Below are 17154 nucleotides of genomic sequence, written 5' to 3'. Positions count from 1 at the left end.
GAATTTGCTATAGATTTCATTGTCAATTAATTACTCAAGGGGGGAGAATGCCATATAGCTGCAATGAGCTAATTCTTCAGCTTTGCTCTCTATTCAACATTTCCGCGGCATAACTTTTTTGGATCTTGCTGCTCTTCGAGGACCCAACAATACCTGCATTTCTGAAGATCCCACCAGGTAAGAATAACTGAATTTCTGAAGATTGCACCAGGTGAGTTTAGCCTGAGTTTGCAGCGATGAAATTGATGCATACTTTACTCTTCTCTGATTAATAAATTTTGTTTGTAACATGGATAGTATGGACCTTTGTCATTGGTTCCATTTATTTGTCAGTAGTAGCTGGTGAACCTGACTTGTGAAAATTGTGTTTGACTGTAGTGCTTATCCTCTCTGGCTTTCCAGTGTGTTCACTCTTATCTTAACTAATCCCACCTCTAGCTCTCGTCAGTGAACAATTTGAAGATTACCTGTAAAGATGATAAGAATGGTAAAACTCTAGGTACAAGGATATTTGTGTTGATATGTGTGTATTTTTTGTATATTTCCATTCTTATATCTGGTGTATAACCTTTCCTTAAAAGGACCACCCTAATCTTAAAAACATAACAAAACTCTAACCCTAATCTCATGCAACAGCGCTGCTGCTGCTGCCGCCGACAGTCAGTCCTCGCCGTTGCTGTCGTCATCAGTCACTGGCTGTGTTTCTCTCTTTCGTCCGGCTCCAGCCCCCCCCCTGATTTGCCTCTGTTAGAACATGTATAGTTAACCCAACACAGTGGAGTTACGACAATATGTTGCAATAGCTCCATGGAGGATCCTCTCCACTGGATTTAAACGTCAACTAAACTTTAATTATAGGTCAATCATTTTGGAATCCTATTTTCATTGTAGTTACCCAATAAAAATGTTGTGGTAGTTCCATGAGCTAGAACTCTACGCAAGGATTCTTTAGTTTGTTAGAATCTAGTAGGCTTGAAGTTTGAGTTATAGATCAACTTTTTCGGAATCCTTTTTCTATTGTGGTTTCTGTATAAAAGTTATTTTACGCTTGTAGTAGTTTCATTAGTTCCATCTCCCCTATGGGAGGATACTGTATGACATTGGACTGTAGTAGACCCAACTAGGGTTTTTGTTCTGATCCTCGAGAGTGGGTAGGTGCTGTTAGGCTCATGCCGAGGGGGAGGAGGTTTGCTCCTTTCCTTTCTATAGTTTTGTATGCAAGTACTGTGAGCTGGTGTCAAAAAAGAAAGGAAAGATGGGCATAAGCCGGGGGGGGAGGGGAAGGTGAGCACCAAGTTTGGTCAAGGCTTCTCCAAATGGTGACACACGCACGCCATTGCATTACCCATTGGCTTCATACACCTTTAAGGACTTGATCTACTCTTGAATTGAAGGCATACTTCATACTACAGCTTTCAGTTTTCTATGAATAAAAGATCTACATATTCTTCATTCATGTGACAACTAAGATGTTGACTCAATTTTACTAGTACATTAATATGTTAGATTCTTATAGGTTGACACATTCTAGTAGGTGGATGCAATGAGCGAGGTTTGTGGCCCAGAGATAAAAGAAGACAAAAAGAAAAAGAAAGGTGGGCGAAAAAGTATGGGAATGGAACGAGAATGAGTAAAATGAGGTGTAAGATATGTTTTGGGTCATTTAGGAGTACAGGGGGATGAAAAATAATGAAAATGGATGGAATAAGATATTAAACAACAAATGGGCATTATATTATTTTGTGAAGTAAGTTTTCCTTTTATATTTTCCCTTGGATTGGGAGAGAAAATATAGAACTTCAAGAGAGGATGGATAGTGGTATTTTAGTCCTTTCCCATTCCATTCTCTTAATATGTCTATTTCAAAAAATAATTATTATTTCTTATTCAACTTCATCATGAATCATCAAACATGAAATCCAATAAGGAAATATCCAAAATGTCCTTGGTTTGCTTTTGAAGGTTGGATGCCTTGAAATCAGTGTACCGACTCGGCATTAATATTACATTCCACATAGTGTCGGACCTGAGTTTTTGGGGCCCCGAGGCGAGACGTAAAAATGGGTCCCGAATTGTATAATAAAATATAAAAAAATAAATAAATATTTATACCATAAGAATAAAATTAATTTTTTTTAAATTACCAATTAAAAATTACCATAAACGAAACGAAACGAATGATACTACCATAAATGAAACGAAATGAAGAAGCAACTAACAAAATAAAGAAGCAACTAACCGCTAAAAGTTGAAGCAGATCTGGAATTAGAGCATCTGAGAATCAGATCTAATTTGATGACCCAATCGGCAATCAAGAGGTAGCGAGCCACCAGCCACAACCCACAAGGGTGAGCGACGGAGGCCGATGGCGAGCCAGCGACCGAGCAGAGCAGCGAGAGGTGATGCTTGTTGGGTGAGCGCCTGAGCAGCGAGCCACCAGCAACGAGGGCGAGGCAAGTTGCTGAGGACGAGTCATCACCGATTGAGCAACGAGAGGCGAGAAAGCGAGGGCGAGGGCAAAGGGCGAGGAGCAGCAAGAAGAGAGAGAGGCAGCGAGTTACCGATGACAGAGCAGCAGCAAGAAGCGAGAGCGAGGGCGAAGGCGAGGCGCGACGGAGCCAAAGAAGTAAGGCTAAGGTAACGAGTAAAAGAGAGAGAAGGAGAAGGATCGCGAGAAGGGGGGCCAGGGCGAGGCGCGAGCCGCGCGACGGAGCCAAAGAGGTAGGGTTAGGGTAGCGAGCGAAAGAGAGAGAGGGAGAAGGGTCGCGAGAAGAGGGTGGGCGGGCGGAAAAAACATGGGGCCTAAGTTGTGAAATTTCCATAGGCTCTAGTTGTGAAATTTATGTGAGCCATTTTCAATTTATGGGCCCCTAAATTGTTGAATTTTCATGGGCTCCGAGGCAGTTGCCTCATGGAAGGTCCGGCCTTGATTCCACATAAAAAAAAAAAAAAAAATAGCAACGGTTAAAAGACAAAAGAAAGTAATTAGGAGTAAGAAAGATTGGGTGAAGAAAGTATGACACTTAGAAAAGTAACCGTTTTGTTGTAAAGGGGCTGCACTTTTGCGGCCGTTACTTTCATATTAGAACTTCCCCCCGTCCCGTCCGTGTCCCTTTCTTTTTGTTTCAAATCCTAACAGTAACAGAGACATGATGTTGAAATTAAGGTCCTTAAATTATTAGTCCAACAGTTGATGGCTTGGAATGGGTCAAGAAGATATGAGATGAGATGATTGGGTGATGCCAGTTTTAGCAGCTATTATTAACTACTAGGAGGAGGAGGTGGTGGTTTTGAGTTTGACTAATCATTCTTGGAATGTCTAATTATGGCTTAATCATCAAATCAGGACATTACTGTTCCCTCTTCTCTTTGGTTATGAATTAGGACAATGGGTTTAGGGAAGTAGTCAACTACTCATCATGCCAACTATACCCTCTCAACATCGATCAATATCATTGTAGATTGGATTCGCCTGACGTATTAATTATTAATTATTATTATTATTTTTACAAACTTAATCAAAAGAGAATAACTAATTATGCAAATTGTAATGGTGTTGTAGTAGAATTGATACAGAACTAAAAGTTTAAATGTAAAAGATTTAACATTATATTTTTAGGAATATAATAATAATATGAAAGCTAATTACTAAAAGAAGCAATAAAACAAATTTAACATACCTTGGGAACACACAATATTTAAGCACATATATTATCTGCATGAAGATTTGAAGAAAAATTTAACAACCATTCTGTGATATAATAATTCGAATATTCGAAAGAATTTTTTTATTTGGGACTTCCATTCCAATTTCCAAGCAAGCATGATGATGATGAATGACGAATGATGAAAGAAACAACCCCCCCACCCCCACAAAGGCCAAGGTTGAACATTCAAAATAAGGCAGAAAAATCCAGTCATTATGCCATCAAGCAAATTCCGGCCATTAATGGACCCATCCGCCGGCTAAGGCATCATGACCCTTACCCCACCCCCCGTTTTGCCGGCCATACCCATCAAAATCCCTTTTATTTCTTCCTTATATTTCCTCCCATCCTCCCCCATACAAACACTAGTCTCTCGCTCTCTCCCGTGCCCGCCAATTCATCAGTGTTATCTTTTATTTATTACTGTAATATTGTTTCAACCATGCAACAGTGTGTGGACGAACTTTCTGACGACGTCGACGCCCTTAGCTTCGAGTCGTCCAGCACCGGCACCGACTTGAAGCCCCATACTGCACCTTCCGGCGACCCACGTTGGGACGCCATCCGCCGCGGCCACGACCAGTCCCTGGCGGCCGCCTTCGCCATCGGTGACTTCCGGTTCCTCCGGCGGCTGGGAAGCGGTGATATTGGCAGCGTCTACCTAGCGGAGCTGAAGTGCGCCAGCGGGTGCCTGTTTGCGGCCAAAGTGATGGACAAAGAAGAACTGGCGAGCAGGAATAAGGAAGGGAGAGCGGGGGTAGAGAGGGAAATACTGGAATTGTTGGACCATCCATTTTTGCCCACTCTCTATGCCACCGTCGACTCTCCCCGGTGGTCTTGCTTGCTCACGGAGTTCTGCCCCGGCGGCGACCTCCATGTTCTCCGGCAACGCCAGCCCCTCAAAAGATTCGACGAAGCCGCCGTCCGGTAATATATAAATAGTTCAATAATATGCATATATACACGCCATGAGTGCGATGCAACACAATATTTGACAGCTTCATCATTGGATTTCAAGTAGACTTGTAAATGAGTCGAGCAGCTTAGGAGCGGCTCCACCTCCAATTCAATAAGAGCTCGTTAATAAGAGTTTGTTTGTGTGTATTATAAATGAGTTGAGCTTTGAACTTCAACTTAGAGCTTGATTCATAAACAAGATGAGTTTTAGCAACTAAAACTAAATTCAATTCGGGTTGCAAAATGCTCACAAACAAGTTTGTGAACAGGTATGTGAGCAAACTCACAAACAGCCTACTTATATTTGCTTAAATAATGTTATTGTATTTGTTTTGAGAATTTATAATTATATTTGTTATGTTTTTTTATGTAAAAATAAGTTTTAATAACTTTAATTTTTTTTAAAAAAAAATCTAATAAATTCAAACTCAATTTGTCAAAAGTTTGTTTATCATGTTAAACGCTTATTTATCATGTTAAAAGTTTATTTAACATAATAAATAATGTTCTAATAAGTCGAGCTCGGTCAATTCTTAACAAGCTCAAATTTGAATATATTTTTGAACTTGAGTCGAGCTCGAGTTCGTCAAAATTCTAATGAGCTAAGTTATTCGGATTATAACTTTAATTTCAAGCATGATCACATATATATACATGTTTAGGTTTTTTAGTCAATAAAGATTAATTTGGGTGTAATGATATAATTGATTTTATGTTAAATGAAAAAAAGTTATGAATTTAAATTTTAATTAGATTATAAATTAATTATACATAGCTTTAACACAAGAGGATAAATTAATATAAGTTTTAGAATAATAAAATTCTGGTTATTGAATGCCTCTTGACATTAGAGCGCATGATACATGATATGACATGGTGTTGGTGGTTGCAGGTTCTACGCATCAGAAGTGGTGGCCGCGCTTGAGTATCTCCATATGATGGGCATTGTGTACCGTGATTTAAAGCCCGAGAACGTTCTCATCCGATCTGACGGCCATATCATGCTCACCGATTTCGATCTCTCCCTCAGATGCCACACCTTTGCATCAACCACATCCACTGGCTACAACCTCCATGCAGCATTCGCCAATTCCTCTTGCATTTTGCCTAATTGCATTGTGCCGGCCGTGTCATGCTTTCAGTATCCGAGGAGCAAGCATCGGAGGCGTCGCCGGGACAGACTCTGCTCTGGCGGTGCGATGGTGGAGATCGTGGCGGAGCCGGTGGAAGCTCGATCCATGTCTTTTGTCGGGACGCATGAGTACTTGGCACCAGAGATTGTGGCGGGGGAAGGGCACGGCAATGCAGTGGACTGGTGGACGTTAGGGGTATTTATGTTTGAGCTGTGGTACGGTGTGACGCCATTTAAGGGCGGGGATCACGACCTAACCCTAGCTAACATTGTGGCTAGGGCGCTGGAGTTCCCAAAAGAGCCGGCGGTCACGACGCCGGCGAAGGATTTGATGACGCAGCTGATGGCGAAGGATCCGACGAAGCGGCTAGGATCCGCCACTGGAGCCACCGCCATCAAACGCCATCCATTCTTTGCTGGCGTGAATTGGGCGCTGCTGCGATGTACAGCTCCACCTTTCCTTCCTGGCGCTGCCGACTTTGACATTGATGCTGCTTCGGTCGAGTATTACTAGTTTCAAAACCACCCTTGCTAATTTTTTGTGTAATTTGTTACTAAAAGACACTTGGGGCAAATAATTGATAATTAGAAAATTATTATTATTCATATGTGTAATTTATTATTTATTTAGAAATTTTTTTATGTAATTATTATTATTTATTTATTTATAAGCAGTGTGCGTCTTGAAATTACTGTCCTTGTGCTGTCTCTCTGTCATTCGTGCTTTTGATTTTGATATATGAGATAAAGCGTAGTTAGAGATTTTTATCTCATTGTACAAGATAATGAATCGAATCCATGATCTAATGATGCGAATTTCAACTTATCGTGACACAATCACTTGACTTATGCATTGGGAATAACAATGAGCCTTTCTATCATTTCAAAGTGTCAAAATACTAGTTGAAATTTATTTTAAATCCAGGAATGTAGAAGAGAAGTCAAAAAAATATTTCTTAAATTAAAATTAAAAAAAAATATTAGGAAGATATACAAACAATGCAATATTAGCCAAATTGTGTTTCATTTGGAAGTAGAATTGCCCAAGGGTTCGCACTTGAAAAAAATTTCTCATAATCCTAACATCGATCACTGACAATGTGATAGTAGTAGGACTTAAAAGTGTTCAAAATTGTTTGCACCCACCACGGGAGAAAATCATGGTTATGTACGTGCCTTGTTAATCAAACCATATCGAAACTTGCGAGAAAAAAATTTCACCACGCAGTAATTATATGTCATCTCAACCCAATATACATGCATACATATACATATATGTATATATATACACACACATATAAACATATATGGAAAATGCTATTTGTACAAAAGCATCCTTACAGAATGCTTACAGGGATGATATATCACGATATTTTGACATCAAAATATCACGATATTTCGCGATATATTTTGTTCATCCCCTTCTCCCTCTCTCCCTCATTCCCTCACCGCTGCAACCTCACCTGCTGACGTTCTTCGCCTCTGCCTGCTTTTGCTGGCGCCTCGCCTCGCTGCCACCGCCTTACCTCACCTCGCCCCGTCGCCTCTGCCGCCTCGCCTCATCACGTTGCCTCGCCCGCCTTGCCTCATCGCCTCTATTGCCTCATCACGTTGCCTCGCCCGCCTTGCCTTGCCTCGCCGCTGCCGCCGCTTGCTGCTGGGGCTGACGGTGTGAGAGGAAGAGCGAGAGAAAGACAAAGGGAAAGAAATATGGTATTGGGAATTTGGGTCATTTATTACAAGGGCAAAATAGATATTTTAATTATCCTGTAAGTGTTTTTGTAACACATTTTCTGTACAAATAGCATGACTCAACATATATATCTTCAAGCCAATATGCATATGTACATTAACAAACATAAATATACACATGATATATACACATTCCTTTCATGTACATATAGATAAATTGAAGAACTTACATATACATACATACATATGTACATTTTTTTTGTTGTTGTTAAAATACAACAATGAATTTGTAATGTGGGAAAGATGATCTTGATAGTCTTGTGTAATTATGATCAGAAGACTTTGTGGTGAATGATCAAAATAATTAGGTGGCTTGGAGAAATGATGGCTTACTGATGTGTAGTTATTTGCTAGGGAACAAGAGACCTTTGATGACCGAGAGGCTTGTCAAAACGAACAAATGGTGAAAGGTGCGGGAGGTTGTTCTCGAACTAACCCTCCGATACTTAAATTAGTTTTCGAGTGCTTGAACACAAAAATAGAATCCGAGTATTAGAGTAAGCATACTTGAGAAAGGAGACGGGCCTTCTATCTATAGAGGAGGAGGATGGGGACATGTGACAGCTATCTCAAGTTTCTTGAGTGTCATATTTCGAGTATATTCATGGAATATTTTTGACATATTTTTGGCATATTTCACAGTATCTTAGAATATTTTTAACATATTCGATTCGAGAAACGCCCCGAGAAAGTTTGTCAATTATAGAAAAAACTCTTGAGGGTGAAATGTCGAGTGGCCTTTACGATCAAGCAGACACTTGGTCATTACTTTGCCACCACTTTGCTTGATCATTTTCCTTGTTTATATTGCATAATTGCTTTGCTTCACTAATGGATTGTACTTGCTCGCCCTTGTGTTCACATATTAGGGTTGAACACTTCAAAGAGTAAGTTGCTTGTCAAGCAATTAACTAATTCCTAAGTCTTCAATTGATCTCCAAAGCTAATTGCGATTTTGTGCACCTACTTTAATATAGATGTACTTTACCTTCGTTAATTTGAAGGTTATATTTGTAAATTTGGCCACCTTCACGTCTTTGCCATTTTCCAATTTTTGGAAAAAGAAAAGTTGAATTTTGGCAATATAAGATTTGTCCAACATAGACAAATTGAGAAGAGAGTCCCTACAACTTGCGTTGGATAACATAAAATTTGTCTAACGCAAATAACATAACAATCTCCTACCCTTATATTTAATTTTTTTTATTTTCTCATTTTTCTTTCTCTCACTTTCATGTTCAAACCTAAATCTATTTCATTTTTAAACCTAAATCTAAGTTCAAAAAGAACGTCTTAAACCTAAATCTAGACTCGAGATGCATTTGTTGTGGTGAATCCAAATATATTCATTGCTCTTTTAATTTTTTGTTTGTTATTTTAGGCTGCGTTCTCTTTATTTTTCAATTTTTAGTTTTGATTTTTGAATTCATTTTCAATTTTCTATTTTGATAGTCTATTTTTAAAAAATTGAAAACGTGTTTTTTTTGTCATTTAAAAAAATTATTTCCAAAAACAGAAAATTAAAAAACACGTTCTCTTTGAAATTTTGAAAATAATTTTTTAATAATATGAGATATTAAAAAAAAAAACTTACTTTTATTAAGAGGCGTTTCAAAAATAAAAATAATTTCTTATTAAAAAATATTTAAAATAATATTATTAATTCTTTAATCTCTAAACTCATGTATTATATAAAAACTACAATTTAATTTAAAAGGAATGAAAAACAAAAAGACTGTGTGAGTGGTATAACTAGTAGCAGCATTAGCACCACTAGTCACTAGGGTTGTCAATGGTTTGGTTTAGTTTTGATTTTTGTCAAAACCATAATCAAACTAAACTTAAACTAATAAAATTAAAAACCAAACCATTACCCATTGGTTTTAAATATTAAAAACTATAACCAAACCATTCGATTTCGATTTTAAGCATGATTTTTTTAGTTTGATCCATACCAACAAACAAAGACAAACTCTTGCAAATAACATTCATACAAATTTTTGATAACTCCACAACAAATAAAGACAAACTCTAATAAAGTTACCTTCTTCTTGCATAAAGTTACAAATTAACTTCAAACTTCTTAGATATAATTATTTGATTGATAAAAATAAAATAATTTAATATTAAGTTTTATTTTTATTTGTTAATTACTTTATAAATGTTAAGTATTTTATATATTTGTAATGCATTAGTTAAAATACTTGTAAAAAATGCATTAGTCAATATATATATTATGTGTATATATAATATATTAAATAAATAAATATATATATTATATATATGTATATTCAGTTCGGTTTGGTTCGGTTATCCACATATTTAGTTCGAGTTTTGATTTAGATTTAGTAAAAACCATAACCAAATTGTACTTATTGAAACAGTATTCGATTTTTTTCTAAACCAAACCATTATCCAGTCAAACGATTTTTAATCACGTTGACCAGTTTAGTTTCGATTCGATTTTCTATGATTTCGATTACAATTGCAATCCCTAATTGGAGCCCATGAGATGACACTTCAAAACCATATGACTTTACCAACCATTTAATCAACTTCTTATATATGCTATTTTTAGGCCCCCCAAAAAAAACTTTAAAAGGAACTTTATAAAAAAATATTATAAAGACATGCATATTGTTTTATTTTATATATAAAATATTACAATTAATAATTCCAGTTTATTTTGTGAGTTATTAATTTTAATTTCGATTTGATATAGATGAACTCTTAAGGTAGAAATAAGAAAGTAGCTTTCAATTTCTTTTTTTCATTTGTAATTCTTATTTATTTATTTATTTTAATTTGTATTGAATAAATTGATAGATATATGCATGCTTGGTAGCACATAACCCCCCTAATATATGCATAAAGTAAACTCACAAAATAAAAAATAAATAAGAATTAGCTGGAGATTTAGCTGTTGGATCTTGTTAGTTTTTTGGTATGTTGGTCGATTGAGATAAGGGTGTCGGGTGGTTGCTTCTAATCGCCGAAAACCACTGGCCATGGTGACTGGTAGTGCATTGTTTTTTTTTTTACTATAAGTACTGCATTTATTTAATTTAATTGTTATGTAATTTGGGTTCACCTGTTCGACCCTACAAGGCCTGGGCCTCGCAGTAGTAGTCCGACTCGGCTTGTCCTTCGGATCACGTATTTTTTCAAATGACAAAAACATTTTATTTGATCTATAGTAGTTTCATATTATGGCTATTTGTTTCTTCAGTATGATGCTTCATGTATTTTTTGTCAATGTTTATCAGTCAGATTAATTTTTCAGCCTTCAAGTTTTGTGACCTATGATAATTTTTTGAATTCCAATTATGGAGTAAATTGAGCCTTAAGATTTTATCTTTTATCTTGCAGGTCCATTGCAAGTTCCATTGCTATTTTCAATCAAGCTTCAAAAGTACCCATATTTTCACTTGTTAGTATTACCACCACCTCTTTTGTTGCTGAAGAAGATATTGTTGGACTCCAAAGAGGAGAATGTGGGAAAGACTTCAGCCCATAACATTGAGATGAAACAATTGATGCTATGCTTGATTTTGTGACCTATTATGTATCTCTTATTTAGATTGTTGTGGTCAGTATTTAAGTATGCCACATGTGAGATTGAAAAATAATGACAATTTAAATTTATTATGCATCTTTTACTTCTTATTAGTATATAAAAAAAAATATATTTATATAGCTTATAAGAACAATATTATTGATTGTGATACCAATAATATTATTAGGAGTAACAAATAAGTGATCATATAAAAGTATGTTGACGCCAAGGCAGTCGTAGTGATTAGATTGGGTTGAGTTGGCACAAATAACAATGGGATCATGCTACTTGCATATCAAGGGCTATGGATTACATATGCCTGTAAATGACTAAAATACCTCTCGTGTCTCACAGTTTTGGGTGAAGGGTATTTTTGTTATTTTAACTGCATTGTGTAGCACAATGTATAGTCTAAGAAGTGCAAATAACATTTTTCAATAACAATGTCTATATTTTAAATATGTTACCATATTTATCAAATCACTATATGATTATAATCGTGACATCATTAAATATAAAAATTGTTACCATAATTATCCTAAATTAATGGATTTGTTTAACAACGTCGGTATTTTTGTGTTCAATTTTCATTTCCATCTAAAAAATATAACTTTACTAGATTGTTTGATAATTTCAGTTTATATTTAGTTTGAGTAAATTTTTGCACGATATTTTTAAGAATTGGAAAAAAAATGCAACCATCCCTATATTGTAAAAAATAACACATTATACACACCTTCTTCCAATTCTATAATCATATATCATATTTTCTTTATCGTTAATAAATGGCTGTTAATATTATTTTTAATTTTTTAAAATATTTTCCCCTCAAAATCCGATGTTAAATTGTTGGATTTTAGGTAAATAAAAGTCCCGCCAATCTATTTAGGTAAAAATCTCAAGATGTTTGTTTAATAAAAAACAAACCAAAAAAAAGTAATGTTAATTTAATAAAAAACTCGGGGAGGGTGGAATGATGTATGATTTACATTTGTGTCATTTTTATTTGCAGGGGGTGTTGGGTAAGATTAATGAGAGTTGATGGGGCGTAGGTGTAATTTTAAAATTTTTATTCCACTTCAAAACTCGGGGGAATGATGTATGATTTTCATTTGCAGGGGTGTTGGGTAAGATTAATGAAAGTTGATGGGGGCATAGGTGTAATTTCAAAATTTTTATTCCACTTCAAACTCTTAACGGCAGACTATGAAAAGGACGTTCGCTGCTTACATGGCCACGGTTCATGAACCGCCGGTTCCGGTTCATGAACCGCCGGTTCCGGTTCAAGAAATCTTTGAACCTGAACCGAACCGCCCAAGGGCGGTTTGGGACGGTTCGGTTCCGGTTCCGGTTCGTGCCGGTTCGGTCAACGGTTTGGACCGGTTCGGTCAACGGTTTGAGCCGGTTCGGTCAACGGTTCCGGTTCCGGTTCAAACCGAATTTTTTTAATTTTTTTTAAATATTGTTGTATTCAATTTTGGTCCTTGTTCCGTTGTTCGGTTCGGTTTGGTTTCGATTTTTAATTGTTAAATGTAATTGTAAATATAAATATTCTCAACCATATTTTTAATAAAAAAACACTACTAAAAATTGAAGAAATATAAGTAATAATTTCATTAAAAATAATTAAAACAACTAAACAAGTATGTAATAATGTAATACAAGTAATTAATTTTTACAAATGTGAAAAATAAAAAATAAAAAATAGAATTAGACTTAATTTCATTAAAAAATAATTACAACAAAAATGTAATACAAGAAATTAATTTTTACAAATGTGAAAAAAAATGAGTGGAGGAGGGAGGGGTATATATAGATAAGAATTATAAAATTAAAAAAAATTAATAAAATTAGCTTGGGGGGGTTTTTTTCCGGTTCCGTGGAACCGGAACCGGAACCGGAACCGGCGGTTCCGGTTCCGGTTCCGCGGAACCGCCGGTTCCGGTTCCCCGGAACCTTGAACCGGAACCGAACCGAATTTCGCCGGTTCAGTCCGGTTCCGGTTCCGGTTCCGGTTCGGCCGGTTCCGGGTCCGGTTCCGACCAGTCCGGTTCCGGTTCGAACCGCCGGTTCGGTTCAATTTTGGCCATGTCTGGCTGCTTCAGAGAGTCGAGGAGGGAAGGAAGCAAAGGGCGCCTTCTTTTCCCAATGAAACGAACTTTCGAGAATCCATTCATTTTCTTGTCTCTTTCTGCTGAATGCATGAACGCAATTTTTAATGGCTTCGCAAGGCCTTTGTATGCATTTGCATTTACTCGTGCCCACCATTGGATGATTTTGCGTACATTACATGCCTTTGTATATGCAACTCCCATCTCTCGGCAATTCCCATCTCTCTGTTAGGGTTTCATCTCTGGAGGAAAAATGGATGCCGAAGCTCTCCAAGATCAGATCCATGCTCAAATTCAAGCCTTGGAAAAACAAGTAAGGCCCTCCCTCCCTCTATCTCGTTTTTTATTTTTGTCAATCTTGGGAATTGCTTGAAAACATCATGTTTGAGGATTGGGTATGGTATCAGGGCTTCATGAACGGGCAGCTGCAATATTGTTACACTCTGAAGAACGTGACAAGCCAGACATTTTTCGAGGAATTGGTGACTCGCTTTTTAATGGATGGTCGCACGGCCGTACGAGCCATGTCCGGGCTTCTGTATGTCTCATCCATTATACCATTTTGCCTATCAGTAAATTTAGTTTCTGTTTGGTTTGAGTTTCTGCTACATCTTTTCATTTTTTTCTTTTGACTTGTTTGTAGGGAGCAACCTACTTTGGATTATGTTAAGCTGTTCCAGTATAATATGAAACTCAAAGGAGGTGCAATGAGGTAATGGCAAAGTTTTTGTACTTACTTTTATCCCCTTTCTTTCTCCCATCTAATGAAGAACTAAATTTCAGTACTTGAAATGAATTAAACAAAATTGTTTTTAGTCAATGTATTCATGAAGTTTGCCGGAATATAAATATGTAACTATATTTCAATTACATAAAGTGTTATCCAATTTTTTTCCTTTCCAGAACAAGTCTTGTTCTGGAAACCCTAGCTACTTGTGGTATGATATTGCAGAAGAATAAACCTTAATCAGTTAGTTATGTAATTTAATAGAGAGAATGCATAATTTCCTAGTCACGTGGTAACATAAATTTATTCTGTTATTTTAAAGGGACCATCATTTTCTACATCTGAGGTTTTAGTATGTGATTAACAACAGTCTCTCCTAAGTTCCAAGTTCAATAAAAGGCAATTATGAACCCCTAGAGGAATTATGCAAATGCAGGCTGTGGTTAAGAAATAAGTAGGGTAGGAAGGATCTCATTCTTGTGGAGAATGATTCTTATAAGAAAAAAATGGTAATGTGGCACATAATGCATACCCGTCCTTTGCTGTTTGTTTATCCCCCCAGATTTTACGCAGAATCTTTTGTGTTTACTTTTTAGCAAAAATATTTGAGGAATACAATATTGTGAAATTTCCGTTTCTTTAGGGATGTCTATAGGGGCAAAGTTTGGGGCTCAGGGCCAACTTGTGGTGATAATGGCCTCTTCAGGCATACAGAAAATTTCAGCATGTAGAAGAAAAATAGAAGAATTTATGTGCTGCCTACCCAATTCCCCAATAGTAGGATAAAGCTTGATAAGTTGTTGTTGTCACCCAATTCACCTCTGCCTTCCAAACCCCCAGTTCAGAAGCTTATAGTCTTTTGCGATATCAAGTTAAAAAAAAAAAAAGAAGAAAGCATTTTGACCAGATTCATTTACTTTGTTTTTTGGTGGCCATCTACTCCCTACTCTTGGAGTTCTTTGAAAGTATATCTTTAACTGATATAAATTAAACAAATGCATTATTATTTTGAAATATAGTTGTATGATCTATTAATAATATTTAGAATGTGATTGTGTATTTGTACCATTAATGTTGTGTAGAATTCTTTACTTCTTTCTTTTTTCTTTCTTTCAATTTTTCGTATTTCTTTGATTATTTTTGATGTTACACATTTATATCAACTTTATTTTTTAATAAAAATATAAATGAAGACCTCTTCAATGTCAAGAAAGTATGATATTTTTATTGTACTTTTGATTGCGTATACACCTGGCTGCCTCGCAGTTCTGAAGTTCCTAGGTTTGCCTTTTGATGTATGTCGTCAAACTGGTCATTAAGGATATTGCAATTACATAATATGGATAAATGCACACTTTTGTTTATTACTATTGAACCATTTGCTATTCCATATATGATGGTTCTCAATAAGATGCGTCCCTTTCCTTTTTCTTATTGACTTACCATTATGCTGATTGTGCATGTTGTTTAATTTGGTGTTTCAGCATTGGTGCATGTCAGGTGACAACTGCATGCAGTAATCTTTGTGAAGCTATTGACAGTAGGAATAAAGACAGGTAAGAAGGCTTTTTCCCAAAATGACCCCATGTCCTTTCTGCACTCTTTCAATTTCTATTATGCATGCAGCATGCCAGTTAATTTTTTTAATCCCTAATTTGTTTTATGAACATAGTTCTGAACATATGGTGGTCCTTATTTAGTTTTCCTACAGATTTATTATAGAATTGTTCAAAGACATCTTATATTTTAGGAATTTTTGGGTGCTAAACTATGAATGTAAATTTGCACACTTGGAAGAAAAAAAAAAGAGAGAAAATGGAGTCCTAGAGAGCTCAGTCAGGGGTTTTTATTGGGTCCCTAATTGGCAAAGAAAGGGTAAGGAAAACAGGTTAAAATGAATCTTAATCTTGTACCTAAATAACCCCTAAATGGCTGTCGAAAAATTTTACATATAATGGACTGAAGGAGGGCTTGAATGGCTAGGCTAAGGGAGGGAAATCTCTCTGATTTTGAGCTGCCAAATTGTGATACAATGGGCCTTAAGTAGGACTTCACATTGGGCCAGAAAGTTGATAGAATCATGCTTGCTTAATTGATTTAAAGAGAGTTAAACTCTTTAAGAATGGCTTAAAAATTGGGCTCAAGTAAACTGACCAATTGGACCTAAAGTGTACTGCACTAAGACATTAGAAAGAGGTTCAAAAGGGTTGATAAAATGGGCTCAGTATGGAAACCTACCTCAGGCCAAATTATAAGAATGGGCCAAGATTAGAAGAAATAGAAAGGGAAAGGGAAATGTGTGGCACCCCATGCTGAACTTCTTCCTTTGGCACCATTGTGTCACACAACTAAAGGGGCCTTAAACTCCCTTGGCTAACATTCCATTCCATCTCTCAAGGGCCTTAAGAACACACTTGGCTAACATGTTCACATGCACACACATTTGTCATACATTCCTGCATGCCATAATGCACATTAGGATGCCATAAATCAGTTCATGCATGATGGCATTAATGAAAACTCCGTAACCATGCACTTATCTCCCTAACTTATTTTCTTTTGATTCTAGGAAAGCCTTCTCCTCCAAATTTTCTTACTTCCTCACTTCTCAGCACTTTCCTACTTCAACACTCTTTCTCTTGGAGTAGGGGCACAACCACCCTTTGTTCAGAACTTGTATTTTCCTTTGTCATATGTGTAGAAATTCGGTAGAGGAGATAAGAACTACCGTGCCTTTTCTCCATTACCTCTGAAAATATAAATATACAAGTCTTCTATGTACATAAGACTTCTATTACTCATTCTTCTCCTAAGATATCTCCTAATTTATAGCACTAGATTACAATAGAACTTAACTAATTTATAGCTAGAATAACTTGGGATAACTCGGGTGAATTATCCTCATTTATAAGTGTTTGAATAGCTGGAATAATTATCTCCTCTGGAATAATTACCTCCTAGCCTCTCTATCTCCTTGAAGCCTTATCATCGTAAGCCTTATCTTCCAACACCCCATTTCAAGCTAAGGAATATATATCAAATATTCCCAGCTTGCTGTGAATTGATTCAAAGTCTTGCTTTGGCATTGCTTAATTTGGTCAGAATATCTGCATGCTGGTCTGCAGTTGGAATATATGTGAATCTGATATCTCCTTCTTCTATCTGCTGCTTTACAGATATATTTCAATTCAGACATATTTCATCCTGTCATG

At 36.4% G+C, this 17154-nt stretch overlaps 2 protein-coding genes across 2 annotated transcripts in view; both read left to right on the top strand.

Annotated features, from left to right (window-relative positions):
• The first annotated feature begins 3945 nt into the window (after positions 1-3945).
• Positions 3946-6402, top strand: LOC127806515 (serine/threonine-protein kinase D6PKL2-like). Its single transcript, XM_052343865.1, has 2 exons — positions 3946-4634; positions 5557-6402. The coding sequence occupies exons 1-2, from the start codon at positions 4150-4152 to the stop codon at positions 6308-6310; spliced, it is 1239 nt and encodes a 412-aa protein (XP_052199825.1). The 5' UTR covers positions 3946-4149; the 3' UTR covers positions 6311-6402.
• Positions 6403-13342: 6940 nt separating this feature from the next.
• LOC127805741 (uncharacterized) overlaps positions 13343-17154 on the top strand; it is a 51043-nt gene continuing 47231 nt past the window's right edge. Inside the window, exons 1-4 of the mRNA XM_052342499.1 lie at positions 13343-13528; positions 13623-13753; positions 13859-13927; positions 15427-15498. Coding sequence (XP_052198459.1) covers positions 13469-13528; positions 13623-13753; positions 13859-13927; positions 15427-15498 — 332 coding nt within the window. The 5' untranslated portion in view covers positions 13343-13468. The remainder of the gene's footprint in view (positions 13529-13622; positions 13754-13858; positions 13928-15426; positions 15499-17154) is intronic.

Source organism: Diospyros lotus, chromosome 7, assembly GCF_014633365.1.
Source record: "Diospyros lotus cultivar Yz01 chromosome 7, ASM1463336v1, whole genome shotgun sequence".
NCBI lineage: Eukaryota > Viridiplantae > Streptophyta > Magnoliopsida > Ericales > Ebenaceae > Diospyros > Diospyros lotus.
Note: the sequence above shows the minus strand (reverse complement) of the source record. Positions and strands in the feature narration are given on the sequence as shown.

Coding starts and splice junctions, on each gene's coding strand:
- LOC127806515 (XM_052343865.1), top strand. CDS start 4,150: ATGCAACAGTGTGTGGACGAACTTTCTGACGACGTCGACGCCCTTAGC. Junction 4,635..5,556: donor TTCGACGAAGCCGCCGTCCG/GTAATATATAAA, acceptor TGGTGGTTGCAG/GTTCTACGCATCAGAAGTGG.